Source organism: Macaca nemestrina, chromosome 1 (genome assembly GCF_043159975.1).
Source record: "Macaca nemestrina isolate mMacNem1 chromosome 1, mMacNem.hap1, whole genome shotgun sequence".
NCBI lineage: Eukaryota > Metazoa > Chordata > Mammalia > Primates > Cercopithecidae > Macaca > Macaca nemestrina.
In genome coordinates, this window is record NC_092125.1 from 1,813,313 (window position 1) to 1,833,186 (window position 19,874).

Below are 19,874 nucleotides of genomic sequence, written 5' to 3' on the forward strand. Positions count from 1 at the left end.
TTTCGATTTACCTAGTGTGGTGTTGAGTGTATGTATATTTTTGTTTAGCCTTTTTAGTGGTTATTCTAAGTATTACATTATATATACATAACTTATCTACTGAGTATCATTTTATCAGTTTGAGTGAAGTGTAGAAACTTACTTCCTTTGTTCGGGTGCCGTGGCTCATGCCTATAATCCCAGCACTTTGAGAGGTCAAGGTGGGAGGATTGCTTGAGCCCAGGATTTTGAGACCAGCCTGGACAACATAGCGAGACCTTGTCTCTACAAATAATAATTCTAAAAAATTAGCTGGGAAAGGTGGTGCGCTCCTATAGTGCCAGCTTCTTGGGAAGCTGAGGCAGAGGATTGCTCGAGCCCAGGAGGTTGAGGCTGCACAGTGAGCTGTGATTGTATCACTGCACTCCAGCTCAGGTGACAGAGTGAGACCCCATCAGAAAAAAAAAAGAAAAAGAAAAAGAAAGAAAGAAATATAATATGCCTCCTTTTACATACCCTCACCCTTCTTCCCCTATTATAATGCAGTGTGTTAAATATTTCCTCTACGTACATTGAGAACCACATCATAGAGTGTTGTAATTTGTGCTTCAACTGTCAAACATTATTCAGAAAACTCAAAAGGAAAAAGAAAACCTATTTGTTACCCATATTTTGGCTTACTGTTTTCTTTCTTCTTATGTTTCAAGGTTCCTTCTTTTTGTTTAGAGTGTTTCTTTAGCCGTTCTCTTAAAATAGATCTGCTGGTGATGGACTTACCTGTTTTTTCCTCATCTTAGTAGGTCTTCATTTCCCCGTCATTCCTGAAGGATGTTTTCACCAGATGAAAGAGTCACAGTTGACAGTTTTCTTTCAGCACTTGAAAAATACTGTGTTATTTCCTTCTGGCCTCCATGGCTTTTGATGAGAAATCTGCTGTCATTCAAAAATTTTTTCCCTATAAGGAAGGTATTATTTTACTCTGACTAAGATTTTTTTCTTTTTTTTTGCCTTCAGTTTTCAGAAGTTAAATTATGCTGGGTCTTGTTATGGATTTCTTTAGATTAACCTGTTTAGAGTTTGCTCAGCTTTTTTTTTTTTTAATACGTTTTTTTTTTTTTTTTGAGACAGAGTCTTGCTCTGTCGCCCAGGCTGGAGTGCAGTGGTACAATCTCGGCTCACTGCAACTTCTGCCTCCCAGGTTCAAGTGATTCTCCTGCCTCAGCCTCCCAAGTAGCTGGGACTACAGGCGTGTGCCACCATGCCTGGCTCTAATTTTTTGTATTTTTAGTAGAGACGGGGTTTCACCGTGTTCGCCAGGATGGTTTCGAACTTCTGACCTCAGGTGATCCGCCCGCCTCGGCCTCCCAACGTGCTGGGATTACAGGCGTGAGCCACCGTGCCCCAGCGGGTTTGCTCAGCTTCTTAAATTTCTAGGTTTATGTCTCTTTCCAAGTTTGGGAAGTCTTGAGCTAGATTTTTCTAGTACTTTTTTATTCCCTCTCTTTCTCCTCTCCAGAGTGCTAAGGAGACAGGTTTTAGATCTCTTGTTAGAAACTGTGTCATTTATAAAGGTACCTGAGACTCTGTTCATTTTTTTTTTCCAGCCTGTATTCTCTCTGTTGTTCAGATTGAATAACTTTATTTTTCCGTCTTCAAGTTGACTGAGTCTTTCTTCTGTCCTCTCCTCAGCTGAGCCTATTCACTGAGCTTCTTATCTCATATTGTGGTGTGTGCTGTTCACATTTCTAGTTAATTATTTTCTGTATCTTCTGTTTCTTTGCTGAGACGTTCTGTGTCTGTTTTTTCGTTTGTTTGGAGTGTGCTTATAATTGTTCACTGAAGTATTTTATGACGGCTTCTTTGTCAGATAGTTCTAACATATCTGTTGCCTGAGGGTTGGCATCTGTTGGTGGTTATCTTTGTTCATTCTGTTTCAGATCTTTCCAGTTCTTGGTATAGTGAGTGATTTTCTGCCTGCATATTTTTGTGTGATGAGACTCTGGACCTTAACTTCGGTGTAGCTGGTTTTGTTTGGTTGTGCTGTGTTGTTTTTGACATTGCTCCAGCAAGAGAAGGGCAGGTGGGCCACCACTTGTTATTACCTGGTGAGAGAATGTCAGGTTTCCTCCTGGGTCTTCCCGGGCACCAAAGTGGGGATGCTCCTCGTAAGCCTGAGTGGGAGTGGAGTTCCAGCTCCCTACATGTTCTCCACGGGCGGGCAGGGGGCTTGTTCTTAGCTAGCCGTGGGGGAGGTCCCAGCTTCCTGTTTGGCCGTCTGTGAGACCACCCCAGCAGGGGTGTTAGGGAACCTCATTGCACCCGGTGAGAGTGGAAGTCTAGGCTGCCCACTCATTCTCCGCTGGTGCTGGTAAGAAGGGGCCACGGTTTTCTCACATGGGATTAAGTGGAGAAGAGCAGTTATTATCTGTTTGGCTCGGCTGCCCCTTTCCGGGTCCTGTGACTGAGAGAGCAGGCTTTTGTTGGAGTTTTTTTTTTGGTCTATGCCCATGGGTATTTATTGGTGGCTGGCTCCTTTGGCTTCAAGTCAGGGAAATACGTGGTGGAAAGAAAAACCAGTGAACTTAGCACATGTTCTTCCAAGGTCCCTGACTATTCTGCCACCCTCTCTCCACCTTTCAGAGTCTCCTGTGCTCGTTTATGCGCAATGGCCAGGGTTTTCATTGTGCCTAGTGGGAGGCATTAGAAAAATCTCCTCTGAAGATTTAATCGTAAATAGACATGTTTATCTATTTTCCCCATCCCTTCTCATGTGAAAAATTAACAAAATGTAGGAAGTGAAAAGATACCACTCGTTCCCAGTCATGTGAGAAGCTTCTGCATGGTCTAATGATCTCCCTTCTGGACTTTTCTCTGCCAGTTTATTTGTGTGCCTCACAAACAAATCTATCACAACTAAAAGGACCCTGCTGTAGATCACTGTCCTGTTTTTATCCTCCCCACCAACAGGTAAGCACTGGTCCTCATGGTTCTAAAAGCTCCCTGGGTATCCTGCCAAGTGGCCGTGTCGGATTCTGTAGGTGACTGGAGTACTGGCTGTCCACCCACCTGGCCCTTGGACCTGGGTTTGCTCCTGCGATGCCATGACTGACTAGTCAGTTTTCTGTCGCTTATAACAGAATACCTGAAACTGTAATTTATAAAGAAAATAGATTGACTTCTCATAGTTATGGAGGCTGAGAAGATTCAGGTCGAGGGGCTCCATCTGGTGAGAGCCTTCGTGCTGGTGGGGGCTCTGTGGTGTTCCGAGGTGGGTGCAGGGCGTCACATGGCGAGGGGCTGAGTGTCCTGACACGCTTGCTCAGGTCTCTCTTCCTCTGCTTACAAAGCCACCAGTTCCACTCCCATGACAACCCATTCATCACCTCTTAAAAGCCACACCTTTCAATCCTGCCACGTGAGGGATCAAGTTTCCAACACAAGACATTTCAGGGACACATTCACACTATAGCAAGTAGATTCTCAAACACCTAACCAAGGCTGAAAGGAAAAAGCAGCCCATCTGTTGTTAATGTATACTCTGCCCGCGTGTACACACACACACACACACACACACACACACACACACACACACCCCCACCCAAGGCTGAAAGGAAAAAGCAGCCCATCTGTTGTTAATGTATACTCTGCCCGCGTACACACACACACACACACACACACACACACACACACACACCCCCACCCAAGGCTGAAAGGAAAAAGCAGCCCATCTGTTGTTAATGTATACTCTGCCCGCGTACACACACACACACACACACACACACACACACACACACACCCCCACCCAAGGCTGAAAGGAAAAAGCAGCCCATCTGTTGTTAATGTATACTCTGCCCGCGCGCGCGCACACGCACGCACACACACACACACACACACACACACACACACACACACCCTTCTGGGAAGTCTTGTCAGAGTGCTGGATTCTTTTGTATTTTTTGTCAACCATGGTTTAAGAAACCAACATCAGGTTGTCTCCCACAAGTCCTTGTAAGGAAATCCAGTGGCTTCCCGAGGCCTGTTTTGGATTCTGTGGCACAGCCTGGGAAGACAGAGGCTTTTCCGCACTGACCTATTCCTAGCAGCAGGTCCACTCAGGGCTCATTCAGATGCAGCCTCTGAGGCTCCACCCCGACCTACTGAGTCAGAATTTTTACCAAGATGCCTGTGCCTGTGTTTCATATGTACAGGCAAGAGTCCTTGTTCCAAAACCCTGATGCAGTTTTAGAATTTTTGAGGTATTCTCTTTATTTTTATTTTAAATTTTTTCTTTGGAATTAATTTTAAAGTTAGGGAAGATTGCAAGAACAGTACAGAGACTTCCAAATACCCTTTCCTTCACTTTCCCCATTATTTATTTCTCTTCTTCACCTACCCCCACCCTCTCATTCTATTTTTCCTCAAAAAATAGAGAAAGAAAATCACTCCTTCCCAGCCTTGTCCTGGATGCCTGGCCCCAACACCTGGGGAAACCATCTGACAGTAACTGATAGTTTTCCAGAGAGGTAGGCAGATACAAGGCATGTTTTAAAAATTATTCTGTTCCTTTTTTGCTTGTCACATAGATACTAGTAACATAAAAGTCCTATGAGTTAATTTTATTTTTTCCACAAAAATTTTATTTTGTGGTCCTTTCCAATTATATAAAGGACTGCTTTATTTTCCTGGTTTCCTAGTATTATATGGATATGCCATCATTTTTAAAACAAAAATTAGGCCAGGCACCATGGCTCATACTGGTAATCCCAGCACTGTGGGAGGCTGAGGTGGGAGAACTGCTTGAGCCCAAGAGTTTGAGACCAGCTTGGGTAACACAGCAAGACCTCATGTCTACAAAAGTAAAAAATTAGCCAGACGTGGTGGCTCACGCCTGTAGTCCCAGCTACTTGGGAGGCTGAGCAGGAGGATTGAGCCCCAGAGGTTGAGGCTGCAGTGAGCTGTGATTGTGCAGCTGCACCCCAGCCTGGGTGACAGACGGTCTAAAACAATATAAAGATAAAAATAGAAATTAAAATCAGCCGGGCGCGGTGGCTCACGCCTGTAATCCCAGCACTTTGGGAGGCCGAGGCGGGCGGATCACAAGGTCAGGAGATCGAGACCACGGTGAAACCCCGTCTCTACTAAAAATACAAAAAAATTAGCCGGGCGCGGTTGTGGGCGCCTGTAGTCCCAGCTACTCGGGAGGCTGAGGCAGGAGAATGGCGTGAACCCGGGAGGCGGAGCTTGCAGTGAGCCGAGATCGCGCCACTGCACTCCAGCCTGGGCGACAGAGCGAGACTCCGTCTCAAAAAAAAAAAAAAAAAGAAAGAAATTAAAATCAGTTTTTTGACACATTCCCATGGTCCATGATTCAAAGTTTATGAAAAAAATCTCCCTGCTACACCTAACCCCAGAGTCCTAGGTCCCTCTTCAGAGGCAGCTAAGCTTCGGAACTCCTACGCCCTGCACTTGGTGGCCATCTGGATTCCATCATGCACAGGTGTTTTCCTGCAACAACACACTTTGAAGAGAATTCCTTCTTGGTGCAGAGAGGCCTTCGTTCTTTCTGTGCGTGTAGGATCATCCCTTGGGAGGTTTCTGTAGCTTACTTAATCCGCTGTCTTGTTGATGTGTGTCAAGGTTTCCAGTATTTATTAGATCAGTGCTGCAGTGAAGCAGCTTTTATAGACTTCACATTGCACATGTGCGACATAAACTTAAGAAATCTCTGCATTGAGGGGTGAGCACGCTGGTTACTTCTGGACATTGTCCAGCAGCCCACCATAGGAGTGGTGGATGTGCAGCCTCCCCAGCAGAGTAGGAAGACCTGTTTCTCCACATCCTTGGCCACCCAGCAAGGTAGCTGCCATTTGGGTTTTGCCAAACAAGATAGGGATGAGGTGGATCCAAGAGCAGAAATTACAAAGCAGTGTGTCCCCTGGAGCCTGGACCTGGGGTAGTCAGTCTCCTTTCTCTCCCTTCTATCTGCACATGTTGCTTTGGGCTCTTCCCTCAGCCCCAGCTTCCACCCCCTGCTCCCCTAGTGCTATGGTCTGAATGTTTTTGTGTCCCCTCCCCACAACTTTGACATGTTGAAATGCTAGCCCCCAAGCTGCTGGCATTAAGAGGTGGGGCACTGGAGAGATGATCAGGTTATGAGGGCAAATCTCTCATAAATGGATTAGTGCCCTTATAAAAGAGGCCTCAGAGAGCAGCCTTGCCCTTTCCACCATGTGAGAACACAATGAAATGATGGCCATCTATGGAGCAAGGAACTGGGCCCTCACCAGAACCCAACTATGCGGGTATCAGCTGGAGACTTCCAGCCTCCAGAACTGTAAGACATACATTTATGTTGTTTATGAGTCCCCAATCTGCGGTATTTTGTTAGAGCAGCCCAAATGGATTAAGACAGAAAAGTAGCACCAAAAATTTGGGGTGCTACTATAACAAATACAACATGGAAGAAGCTTGGGAACTGGGTAATGGGTAGAGGCTGAAAGGGTTTGAAGTGCAGGCTGGAAAAAGCCTGTGTTGCCGTGAGCAGGCAATTTTTTTTTTTTGAGATGAAGTCCTGCTCTGTCACCAGGCAGGAGTGCAGTGACGCGATCTCTGCTTGCTGCAACTTCAGCCTCCTGAGTAGTGGAGATCACAGACGTGCACCACCACACCTGGCTAATTTTTGTGTTTTTAGTAGAGACAGAGTTTTGCCATTTTGGCTAGCTAGGCTGGTCTGGAATTCCTGACCTCAGGTGATCTGCCAGCCTCAGCCTCCCAGAGCGCTGGGATTACAGGTGTGAGTCACCGTGCCCAGCCCATGAACAGACTATTACTGGTGATTCTGGTGAGGCTCCAAAAGAAAAGAGGAGATTTGATATTCTCAACCAGAATGTTGGTGAAAATGTGAACAGTAAAGCTATTCTGATGAGATCCCAGATGGAAATGAGAAATGTGTGGTTGGCAATGGAGGAAAGGCTATCCTTCTTATAGTGGCAAAACACTTGGCTGAACTGTGCTTATGTATTAGTGTTTTGTGGAAGGTAGAACTTACAGGCCACTGCAATTGGATATGCGGCCACAGAAATATCTAAGCAACGTTTTGAAGGTGCAGCTTGTGAAATGTGAAAAGAGAGAAGTGATTTAAAGATGGGACTGTTACTTAAAAGGGAAGCGGAACTTAAAGATCAGGAATATTTGTCAGCCTATGTTGATAAGAGCGAGCCAGCCTGTTTAGGAGAGAAGATAAAGGTTTTGCCATTGAAACTGAGGCTGGGAGCTAGTCCAAGAAAATGGAAAAATGACCCCAAAAGCAATTCAGAAATCATCAGAGCTGTTCCGCCCATCACAGGCCCAGAGCACAAGACCCGCAGCAAGCAGGGGACCATAGCAGAGAGCCCCGCTTCAGTCACCCCTGAAGCCCTAGATGGTAGGGCCATCAGCAAAGTTCCAGCCCAAGAGAGCCTTGGACCTCTGAAAGAGAACAGAGCTGCCACAGAGGTGGAGCTGCCACAGAGGTGGGGCCACCACAGAGAACCCCCTTGAGGGCAGGCCCTCACTAGGGGCTGCCGTGGGGCAGGACCACCCAGGGCCTTGGGGGCTCAACTCCTGCCCAGTGAAGGTGCCACCTGTGGGTTTGGAAGGTGGGGTCACCTCCCAACACAGTGGGCCTAGGGAGCACGGTATCAAGACAAAAAGGATTATTCTCGAGATTAATCTCAAGCCGTAAACCATAATGTGCTGTGACCTGTAGGTTTAGGACTTGCTTGGGACCTGTTACTCCTTTTTTTTTTTTCTATTTCCCTTTTTTGGAATTGGAATGTTTATCCTGTGCCATTCCACCTCTGTGTGTGTGTGTGGGGGGGTTCTTTTTTTTTTGAGACGGAGTCTCACCCTATTGCCCAGGGTGGAGTGCAGTGGCACGATCTCAGCTCACTGCACTCCGCCTGCCAGGTTCAAATGATTCTCCTGCCTCAGCCTCCCAAGTAGCTGGGATTACAGGCACCCACCACCACGCCGGGCTACTTTTTGTATTTTTGGTAGGGATGAGGTTTCACCATGTTGGCCAGGCTGGTCTCAAACTCCTGACCTCAGGTGATCTGCCCGCCTTGGCCTCCCAAGGTCCTGAGATGACAGGTGTGAGCCACCACGCTGGCCTCACCACTATATTTTGAAGGCACATAACTTGTTTCATTTCACAGGTTCACAGCTGGAGAAAATTTTGTCTCAGGTAGAATTGTGCCTTGAGTCTGAACCGTAACTGATTTAGATAATATTTAAATGAGATGTTGGACTTTGGACTTTTGAGTTGATGCTGGAATGAATTAAGACTTTGGGGGTTATTGGGATGGAATGAATTTGTTTGGCATGTGAAAAGGATATGAATTTGGGGGGAACCGGGGCAGAATGCAATTGTTTCAGTGTTTGTATCTCCCCAAAATTTGTGTTGAAATTGTAATCCCCAAGATGATGGTATTAGGAAGTGGTGCCTTTTGGGGAGATGATCTGGTAACAAGGGCAAAGTCCTCATGAGTGGGATTAGTCCCTCCTAAAAGAGGCCCCGGAGAACTCCCTTGCCCTCTCCGTCTTGTGAGGACACAGAAGATGCCTGTGTTTGAACCAAGAAGTGGGCCCTCACCAGGCACCCGGCCTGCTAGTGCCTTGATCTTGGACGTCCAGCCTCCAGAACTGTGAGGAACAGATTTCTGTTGTGTAGAAGCTGCCTGTCCTACAGCATTGAGTTATCACAGCCTCAATGGACTTAGACTGAGACACCTAGCTCGTCCCGGACTGAGGCATCCCTGTTCTACTGTGCTTTCAGAATCGGGTTTCTCCGTTCAAGGACATGATTTTATGCTTCTCTGAAGAGGATTGGTCCCTTCTAGATCCTGCCCAGACTGGCTTCTATGGAGAGTTCATCATTGGGGAGGATTGCGGGGTCTCAATTCCTCCAAGTAAGACTTAACTTCCCCCCGTACCTCAAGACCAGGGAACTGGGCAGGGGGTTCTCACTTGGAGTAAGAGTCAACTTCGTCCCATAAGATCAGGGAAGCGGGGCCTGCATCATATTTCTCTGTTCACCCCCAACCTGGATGGGAAGTCATTTGCACACAGCGGCCCTATAGGCAGTGTGTCCGACTGATCACCTGCCGTCTCACCTCATCAGGCTTATCAGAACCAAATAGAACATGTGCTGTATGTCCATTTCTCTTCCATCGCTCTTACCCTTTCGTCCCTTTACTTCTGCTTTACACCCAAAAGCCTCAGAGAGACCCCCAAGCCCATAGCTCTCCCTGCGTGTGCTGCCCCCACTGCCCCTGCGCTGCCGGCTCTGGCGTTTTCACTTCTCGCCCCTGATGGTGCCACGCCCGCTGGGCATCCCTCCACCTTTTCTCTTCTGGACCAGCCCTGGTTGCTGCAGGATCAGATTACTAATAAACATGTATCCTGCCTTTTTCTTTGAACAGATGAGCTAGCGGCCCAGCCGGATCTCTCCCAGAGAGAGGAGAATGAGCCTCGCGTTCCAGAGCCGCAGGATCTGCAGGGGAAAGAAGTGCCCCAGGTCTCCTACTTGGGTGAGTAGTGATTCCGGAACTGAGTGGACAGAGTAGGGTGAAGGGTTGCTGGCAGCCAGAGATGAACCCACTTGCTGGCTTCTCTCTGCAGCCCCTACTTGCCTTCTTCATTTCCCCAGACTCTATGTGGGTCTTGCATGTCTTGCCTTGTCCCTGACTTTTCATAGAAAGAATGGGGGATCTTAATTTTGCCAGGCATTGGGATTGTACTCCCTCAGCCAAGGACTGGGAAATAATAGGAATGTCTGTCTCCTCTGCCTGTAAGTAACATCTGGTTTGTGCTGACCATACAGCGGCCCCTCCAGGAGTGAGGTCAGATACTCACGACAAGCCTGGTTGCAGAGGGAGTGTCTCCTCCTAACTGGGCACCGAGCACAGCCCTTTGAGGTGCCTCACCTGTCTAGTCTTCCATCTGCCTGGTGCAGGGGTGCTGTGAGGACACTGGGGTGTGGGGAGGTGCTGGGGCTCAGCAGCAGCAGTTTCCAGCCCTCCTTCAGGCTGTGTCACCAGCGCTTGCACCCATGATCTCCATGCCATGGTGCTTCGAGGCACCTGCTCCTTCAGGAGGAAATTTGACAGAATCATCAGCAGCTCCACACCTCCTTCCCCTTTGGGACCTAGAGCGTGAAGCAGACAAGGTTTTGACACACCATCCCCACCTGGAACAAGCGTTCAGAGACGGCGTAGCACAGTAGCTCCTGTCCCATCTCTACCCCGTAGGCTCTGCACAAGCTGTTTGTGCAGGATGTGTGCAGAGTGTGCAGAAGCCTGTGGTGATGACTACGGAAAACCCACCACAGAAAGTGGGAATAAATGCGGGGCTGGGGGAGGTACTTGTCTCTGCCATAGAGTAAGTAGAGTAGAACCCGGATCTGCGTAGACTCTGTCTAGCTTCAGAGCTCATGTTTGTGGAGTTGGCCCATTCTGCCTTCAAGTTCATTCGCTCAGCAGACACTTCCTGAGTGGCCACCCCCTGCCAGTCCCCAGGAGGGAGCCCAGGGCCGCCCCCAGATCATAGCCTGGCATCTGTTCAGATAGCACCCTCCCAGGTAGTGCTGTAGGTGCAAGACAAATCAATTTTTCCGTTTCCTCCTCTGGAAAGACTCTCCAAGTCTCCAGCCATTCCAAGTAGAAGAAAGGAGGAAACGTGAGGAGCTGCAGGTGCCGGGGTTCCAGGCCTGCCCACAGACGGTGGTGCCTCAAAACACCTACCCAGGTAAAGAAGGGCCAGGGAGCTGTGGGGTGTGTGCCTGTGTGTCTGTGTGTTCACGTGTGTATCTGGTGTGTCACATGAATGTATGTGTGCACGTGTGGCATGGGGGATGGTGGTGTGGAATGCATGTGTGCGTGCATACACATGGTGTATGTGGTGTGCTGCATGTGTGCGTGTGTGCGTTCCCAGGTGCACCTGTGTGTTGGGGGCATGTGGGTGTGTGATGGCAATGTGCGGTGGTGAGGGCATGGGACAGTTAGGAATTGAACTTCTCAGGATCTCCGCTGACCGCTGCGGTGGTGTTCTTACCTGCTTGCCCAGATTCCTCTGTGCTGTGGTCATTCTCCAGCTCACTCCCAGTCCCAGGCTCACCCTCCTTGCCTTTTCTGGGGACCAGGGAGGGTGTGTCAAAGCAGGGTGCTGCTGTAGTGCTGTTGGTGATGTGGCGAATGTTTTTCTTCTCTCAGCATGGATGACCAACATCCTGGCACAGGGTCTTGGAACTGGGATTAAAGAGCAGGTTTCTAGTGTACTGAAGCTGCACAGGACTCTTGGAAAGTGTATGTTCCATTCCTGCTTTCAGAGAAATAGCCACAGTGTAGACTCTGAGTCGTCTTGGTAAAAGTCACCACCTCCAGAAGCAGAGGCTGCAATGCTGCCGTCTTTCATAAGTTCTAAATATCAAACCCAAGCCTCTGATTCTTACCGGAACCCACGTGTCACTGTAGTTTTCTGCAGCTATGGAGACCGACTCACACGCATTATGTGTTCTACCTGTGATGCTTTTGAAGGCAAGATTTGTGCCATTTTGACCCAGCTCCATGCATCTTGTACTTGGCCCCCTTTCATGCATGGACAAAGGGGCTTTTCTAGTGTGGGAGATCTGAAAGGATGAGATCCTGCTCCACAAGCATGGATGCCCACCCCTGGTTTTCTAAGAAGCCCACCTCTGCATGCCAAGGGTGATGCATTCATTTGGGGTCCACGTGGAGTTCAAGTGCAGGCTTGATGTTTGTGATGCACTTTGAATCTTCTCCAGCTTCTTTCTGCCCATAGCATGTCTCTCAGCCCCATTAATATACTTTTAGAAGATAGATGGATGTTCATTTGTACACAGGAGTTTTCAACTCCGTTCTTCCCTTGTTGGACTCTGACACAGACTGCTCTGAAACAGTCAGAAGCCAAGGGTTGCTACTGAGAAGGGAGAGATGATAGATTTCAAAGAGTGGGCACTGTTTTTATTTTGGTAGCTTCTGCCAGCTTGCCTTCCTAAAAGGCTTTTCCCGCCAGCTGATGCCGGATAGCTGGTGACAGGTCTGCTTCTCTATATCCACGCCCACACAGGACACTCCCAGATGTTGCTTACCCTCTGGTGTTTTGGGCAGACTTCTAGCAGTCTCATCTGCTTTCTCCAAGGAATTTTCTTCATATTGTTGTGTTGATAGCACATAATAGGACTATCCTTGATTTATTTCCCCTTTTGTAGAAATTATGCGTCGAATTTTGGTCATTTTAGCTGATTTGAGGTGATGTTGTCCACTGTGAGCTATATTACTCTGTTAGGGCTTTCATAACAAGTACCACAGACTAGGTGGCCTAAACAACAGAATTTTATTTTCTCACTATTGCAGAGGCAACTAATAGAAGATCAAGGTGTCAGCAGAGCTGGTTTCTTCTGAGGCCTCTCTCCTTGGCTTGGAGATGGCCACTGCCTTGCTGTGTACTCACGTGGTCTTACCTCTGTGTTTGTCAGTGTCCTGATCTTCTCTCATAAAGACACCAGTCATATTGGACTGTGGAGCCCACCCACCCATATGTCCTCATGTTAACTTAATTACATCTTGAAAGAGCCTATCTTCAAATACAGTCACATTCTGAGGTCCTTTGGGGTTAGGACTTCAACATGAAATTTTGGGAGAACACAATTCATCCCCTGTAAGACCTCACCCTCAGGACCTTCAAAATTCATGTCTCTCCCACATGCAAAATCCATTCACCTCATCCCAACAGCCCCCAAATTCTCAGCCTATTTCAGCATCAACTGTAAGTCCAAAATCTCCTCTAAATATCAACGTCTCAATTGGGTATGGGTTAGACTTGAAGTATGATTCATCCTGAGGCAAAATCCTCTCCAGCTATGAACTGTGAAGCCAGATGTTTTCTGCTTCCAAAGTACAACTGTGAGAACAGCATAGCATAGACCATTCTCGTTCCAAAAGAAAAACCCAAGAGAAGAAAGGGTAATGGGTCCCAAGCAAGTCTTAAATCTAGCAGGTCAGGGCTAGGTGTGTATTACGTGCCTGTAATCCCAGCACTTTGGGAGGCTGAGGCGGGCGGATCACCTGAGGTCAGGAGTTCGAGACCACCCTGGCCAACACGGGGAAACCCTTTCTCTACTAAAAATACAAAAAGTAGCCAGACGTGGTAGCACACACCTGTAATCCCAGCTACTCAGGAGGCTGAGGCAGGAGAATTGCTTGAACCCAGGAGGCAAAGGTTGCAGTGAGCCAAGACTGTGCCATTGCACTCCAGCCTCGGCAACAAGAGCGAGACTCCATCTCAAAAAAAAAAAAAATCTAGCAGGTCATTTCCATGGGATTTTAAGGCTCAGGAATAACCTTTGGCTCAGTTCTCTGTTCTCCAGGCCCAGCAGGCTACTGGCCCTGCTCTTTGGAACTCAGAAGGAAACGACTTCACCTCCTGAGCCTGTACCCTCTGGTCCCGTGATGACAGTGGCAGCCCTGTACCCTCTGGTCCCGTGATGACAGCGGCAGCCCTGTACCCTCTGAGCCACCTTTGGAATCATTCTTCCCTTTTCCTGAAGGATAGTCCATATTCATAGCCAGATAGCTCTGTCGGCCAGTTTGTAGAATCCCAGAAGTCCAGTAGCCTTCTTTTGTTTCATCCCATCTCTTTTCCTGTCAGTCCCAACTGGCAGTGTTTCTGCTGGTGTATAACACTCAGAAACCCTGCCCTCCATGTAGTTCACAGGGTTGCAGGCCGTCGGACGAGGGTGTCCTCCATAGACCTTCCTGGATAACCTCATCTGTGTTCCTGGCTTCTCTTGAGATGGTAGATTGGATCCATGAATCACACTCAGAATCTCTTCAACAGATGATGAGCCAGCCTCACTCTTGATGTCTCCCCAGTGCGCACATTTCTTATTTTTTGCAGAATGGACAGACAGAATTTTCCAAATCTTGAGGTCATGGTTCCTTTTTGCTATAACAGTTCCTTCCTGAGTTTCTCTCCCATCTCACGTTTCACTGTAAGCAGCAAAAAACTAGTCTTTGCCTTTGACACTTTGCTTAGATATCTCCTCAGCTCAGTATCCAAGTTCGTCACTTACAATTTCTGTTTCCACAGAGTTTTGGCCAAATTCTTTGCCACTTTATAATTGGAGGATCTCCTTTTCTCCAGTTTCCTATAATGTCTGTATTTCTACCAGCCACCTCCTCAAGGCTTTTTAAACATGCACTTCAAAACTCTCCTAGCCTCTACCTATTACCTAGTTCTAAAATGACTTCGACAGTTTTTGGTCTTTGTTTTAGCTGCACCCTACTTCCTGGGCCAAAGTCTATGTTAGTCTACTGTGGCTACCATAACGAAGTACCACAGGCTGGGTGACTTAAACAACAGAAACTTATTTTCTCACAATTCCAGAAGCAACAAGTCTAGAATCAAAGCATCAGCAGAGCTGGTGTCTTCCGAGGCCTTTTTCCTTGACTTGGAGACGGCTCCCATCTTGCTGTGTCCTCACAGGGTCCTTCCCTTTGTTGAAGTCTGCCTCCAATCTCCTCCTCTTAGAAGGACACCAGTGATTTTGGATTGGCCCCACCATGTGACTTCATTTTGATTTAATTACTTCTTGAAAGACCCTGTCTCCAAGTAGTCATATTCTGAGGCCCTATGGGTTAGGGCTTCATCATGTGAATTTTCAGAGGGACACAATAACACGCACTGTCTGCTCTCACAATTCCGTCTCCTCACCCAGTTAACAAGTAAGAGATCTTAGCGGCCCACCTGGTCACTTTGTTTTCTTCTTCCACCCAGATCCATTAACAGAAGCCAACTGCCGATCAAGTACCATGTTGTCGGCAGCCTGGTAAAAGTTACACCTTGCTCTTGTCTCCACCCAATGAGGTCCACAGAGTACATCACACACATGACCTCACCTGCCCCACCAGCACCTTAGATCGACTGGCTGCCACTGTCATGCTCACCTTATAGACGAGGTTACCCAAGCTCTGAGAAGCTGTCTGGCTGGAACGAGGTACCTGTAGCTAGAAAACCAAGAGTCGAGATGAGCGTCAAACATAGCTTCTCGGCGGGGCACAGTGGCTCACACCTGTAATCCCAGCACTTTGGGAGGCTGAGGCAGGTGGATTGGTTGAGATGGGTGGATCGCTTGAGCCCTGGAGTTTGAGACCAGCCTGGGCAACATAGTGCGACCCCATCACTACAAAAAATTTAAAACACACACACACACAATCTATGTCTTCATCTGGTGATTTCCCTCCTACACTACTTGGGTTCTTGGCAGACTCAGTACCCACTTGCAGACTCATGTTCCCCCGACCCCCTTGTGACTGATGGACAAATGCCCCCACCGCTTCCACCACTGCCCTTCATCTCTCTGCTCTCCATAGCCTCTGTGTCTCCTTGCGCTGCTTCCGTTTGTCTAGCTTATCCTGTCCTGAGCTGCTCTGACCCGTCAGGGCTCTCCTCCCCACAGCCATGAAGCCCAGACCAACCATGTTCCTACTCATATCTAGGAGGGCCTGATTCACTCCCCCAAGTTCTAGATTTGACTTCTGCATTTCACAGCAGTGAGGAAACAGGCCACCTGTATGATGGGCTCTGCTCCGTAAGCCAGGAACTCAGGCCGGGCTCTGCACTGCCCACCCAGCCCCTCCCCGTGGTTCCACCTTCCCAGCATCACAGACTCAGGATGCAGGAAGTCCAGAGCAGCTTTACCCATCGCCACCTGTAGCCTCAGAAATGCGGTGCTACTGGGAGCCGGGGAGCCGTGGGGCACCCGCAGTCTGGGACTGTTGAGCAGCCCAGCAAGGCTGAGTAGCATTTCAGCCCTCCTTTCTGGGACAGATCACCTTAGTTTATGTGTAGACATGGCAACCAATAGGTCATCGGGTTGCATCCAGGAGCAGATAGGAATGTGCCTGTCAGAAGTCTAGCACAGTCGCTGGAGCATGCAGGTGCCCAGCACATGATATGTGTAGGGTGTAGAGTCTTCCTCTCCCAAGGCCTTTCACTCTCCTGATAGAGCTTTCCCCCATGCCTTGTTAAGTACGTGATCTGTAAATGGCCAAGGCTTTGCACGGATAAATACAGACTCCTAGAGCTTGGGGGGATGGGGTGGTAGAGATCAAAAGGGTTGGGGGTGAAGATAAGGGAAAATGGCTGGGAAGAGGGAGAGCAAAGTGTCCAGCATGCTCTGGACACAGCGTGGCCTATGCTGAAGATTTCTTCCTCACAGGCTACACCAGTGGCCCCTGCAGGGCTGGCCAGGCCGCCCCGGTCATCGAGGAACATTGTAAAAATAAGGGTTTGTAAACTCCAAGCTGAGTCTTCCTGCGCCGGGGTCGTAGGGGCTGGGATGTGGCCTGTGCAGCACCGCTGACCTGCATGTTGCCTTCCTGTAGCTGGCGGCAACCCGCGATCTCTAGAGAATAGCCTGGACGAAGAAGTGACCATCGAGATCGTTCTGTCCAGCTCTGGGGACGAAGACTCCCAGCACGGCCCGTACTGCACGGAAGAGCCGGAGAGCCCCAAAGAGAAGCAGCGCAGCCTCCCCGCCTCCCACCGGGGCAGCGCCGAGGCTGGGGGCGAGGTGCAGACCTCCAAGAAGTCCTACGTGTGTCCGAACTGTGGGAAAATCTTCCGCTGGAGGGTCAACTTCATCCGACACCTGCGAAGCCGCAGGGAGCAGGAGAAGCCGCACGAGTGCTCAGTGTGTGGGGAGCTATTCAGTGACAGCGAGGACCTGGATGGGCACCTGGAGAGCCACGAGGCCCAGAAGCCTTACCGGTGTGGTGCCTGCGGGAAGAGCTTCCGACTCAACTCCCACCTGCTCTCCCACCGGCGGATACACCTGCAGCCGGACAGACTCCAGCCGGTGGAGAAGAGAGAGCAGGAGGCGTCCGAGGACGCGGACGAGGGTCCCAAAGAGCCGCTGGAAAATGGCAAGGCCAAGCTGAGCTTCCAGTGCTGTGACTGTGGGAAGGCCTTCCAGCGGCACGACCACCTGGCTCGGCACCGCAGCCACTTTCACCTGAAGGACAAAGCCCGGCCCTTCCAGTGCCGGTATTGCGTCAAGAGCTTCTCGCAGAACTATGACCTCCTCCGCCACGAGCGCCTACACATGAAGCGCCGTTCCAAGCAGGCTCTGAACTCCTACTGAGCCTGCCCACCGGGGCGGCCTCACCCTGGCCGGTGCTGCCCCCTCACATTGGTACTGATCAGCGCCCCCACCCAGGACGCCCCTTCCCCAGGATAGAGAGCACACCTCCCTCCTGTCCTTGCTCTCAGGTAGTGAGCCTTCGGGTGGTGCCGTGGGAGCACTCTCCCTCCCCCGGGCATTGAAAGAGTGGCCAAGTGAGTGTTCTGTTTCTGCTGTGCCAAAAAACGGGGGGATGTGCCACCACCAGGTTGGACATGCCAGGTGTTCTGCGTCTTAGAGACCCCTGCCCCGTGCTCCCCAAGCTCGGGGAGTAAAACGGTTATCCCCCGTCGGGGCGGCACCGTGGTCACCAGCCAAACCTCAGTATACTCCCTCCCTCCCTTCCCTGTCTGAACCTGAAGCTTCAGGGTGCCTGCACTTCCACTGAGAAGCTGCTGGAGGGTGTTGGATTGGAGGAGGGAAGAAGGCAGGGTGGGACTGACGGGTTCAGTGGGGAGCAGGGTCAGGCACACTGAGCCAGACATGTCAAGTCTGAGCCCAAGATTGGTGGCCATCAGGTAGGCAGGAGCACCCCGCAGATCCAAGATGATCAGGCAGCCCTTTTGGGCTTGGAGTCTGTGGCAGGGGTCTGCAGAGCTCCTTCAGGTTTGGTAACAGTCATCGTACCTTTTGATTTTCCTGAGGGCCAGTTACTAAGCATCTGGAGCTCACCGAAAACAAAGCTTACATTTTAATGTGTTGCACACCCACCCCATAGTGTCTTTATACCCCAGAGATCCTTGGTAAATGCTGGCGTGTTGGAAGCTGCGTGGTCATCGTTTAAAAGGCACTTAAGTCCCTTCTTCCAATCTGTCCTGTCTGGGAATGTGGAGCTCAGCCCCCAGTGAGGGGTTCTCCTGTCCCGTGAGCCAAGCTCCAGAACAGAACCTTCCCCGACATCACACTTTACATATACATTAGCTTGGAGTGCTGGTGTGTCCATTTTCTAGGTCTGTTGTAACGAAGTGCCGCACACTGGCTGGCCTAGAACAACAGGAGCGTGTTCCCTGCTAGGTCTGTTGTAACGAAGTACCGCACACTGGCTGGCTTAGAACAACAGGAGCGTGTTCCCTGCTAGGTCTGTTGTAACGAAGTACCGCACACTGGCTGGCTTAGAACAACAGGAGTGTATTCCCTGACAGTTGTGGGAGCTGCACATTCGAGATCAGGATGTCCTCAGGGTTGGTGCCTTCTGAGGGCTGTGAGGGAGAAGTGGCTTCGTGCCTTTGCTGGCAGTTGCCGTTCCTTGGTGTGTGGAAGCGTCACGCACTCTCTGCCTTCATCCCCACGTGGCAGTCTTGCTGTGGCGTGTCTGTCCCCAAGCCTCCCTTTGTTTAGGGACACCAGTCATATCGGAATAGAGCCCATCCCACCAACTCCAGTATAATGTCTTCTGTGTCCGCAGCAGCTGTTTACCAATAAGGTCACATTCTGAGGTACTAGAGGTTGGGACTTCAACATTGGAATTTGAAAGGGACAGCATTCAGCCCGTGACTCCGGATAAACGTGAGGTATGCTATCATTCCTGATTCACAGATGAGTCAATACAAACTTGAGTGAGCTTGCTCACTGTTCGAAGGCAGTGTTCAGACCCAAGTTTGGCATTCAGGGCAGGTGTCCTCTGCATGGAAGAATCTTACTCAGTAGCCTTAAGGCTGACAAATTCCCCTCCTCCCTGCCTTCTGATGGGGGCTGGGCAGGCCAGCTGGAGCTGTGTCTCCTGCTGGGATTCTGGACTGAGTGACAGTGGGTAGTGAAACCTCAAGCAATTTAAAACGTGGTATTGTTCCTGGAAGACTGGTTATGTTGGCTAGGGTCAGCAAGACAGGGCATCTAGGCTGTAGTCTAGCAGTGACTTAATCTGCAAGTCACACCAGACGGGTATTTTGTATTATTCATATGTCAGATCCTACCAACAGGCAGTGAGCCAGGCAGAGCTCCTGGTGCTCCTTGTCACTCACATAATTTTCACATCAAGAAAACTCTGGGCCGGGCGCAGTGGCTCACACCTGTAATCCCAACACTTTGGGAAGCCAAGGTGGGTGGATCGCCTAGCTCAGTGACAGCAGCCTGGGCCACGTGGCAAAACCCCATCTCTACCAAAAATACAAAAAATTAGCTGGGTGTGATGGTGCATGTTTGCAGCCCCAGCTACTCTGGAGGCTGAGGTGGGAGGATTGCTTGAGTCTGGGAGGCAGAGGTTGCAGTAAGCCAAGATTGCGCCACTGCACAAGCTGGATGACAGAATGAGACCCTGTCTCAAAAATAATTTAAAAGCCTCTGCCCCAAACTCGTTAAAAGATTTTATAACCACAACTACTGTTTCTGTGTAGATGCCTCTGCGTGCCCAGGAGCAGTAAATGCAATAAAATCATTTGGTTATACTTTGAACACAAACGGTTGAGGCTTTTGCTTTCTAAATAGTTTGTCTCTTGTATCAACATATCTGGAAAAGGGAGAAATCCGATTTTTAAGGCCAAGGGAGGGGAAAATTCCAAGTAGAAGCCAGGCTGTCTGTGCACGTTTACCCCACCTACCTGTGTGCTCCTACCTGTCCTGAGGATTCTCTCAGTACCTCTGAGGTCTTGAGAAGGTTGTTCACCTTCCTGCTTCAGACGTCTGACTCAGAGAAGAACATTGTTCTACTTACCAG

The 19,874-nt window shown here is 49.4% G+C and overlaps 1 protein-coding gene across 4 annotated transcripts in view; it reads left to right on the plus strand.

Moving 5' to 3' along the window:
- Positions 1-19,618, plus strand: part of LOC105474728 (zinc finger protein 496) — a 32,105-nt gene extending 12,487 nt beyond the window's left edge. For all 4 annotated transcript variants that reach the window (XM_011729555.3, XM_071073164.1, XM_024790634.2 and 1 more), the window contains 4 exons: positions 8,795-8,927; positions 9,441-9,548; positions 10,651-10,764; positions 16,425-19,618. In XM_011729555.3, the coding sequence (XP_011727857.2) occupies positions 8,795-8,927; positions 9,441-9,548; positions 10,651-10,764; positions 16,425-17,182 (1,113 nt within the window). In that variant the 3' untranslated portion in view covers positions 17,183-19,618. The remainder of the gene's footprint in view (positions 1-8,794; positions 8,928-9,440; positions 9,549-10,650; positions 10,765-16,424) is intronic.
- Positions 19,619-19,874: the final 256 nt, after the last annotated feature.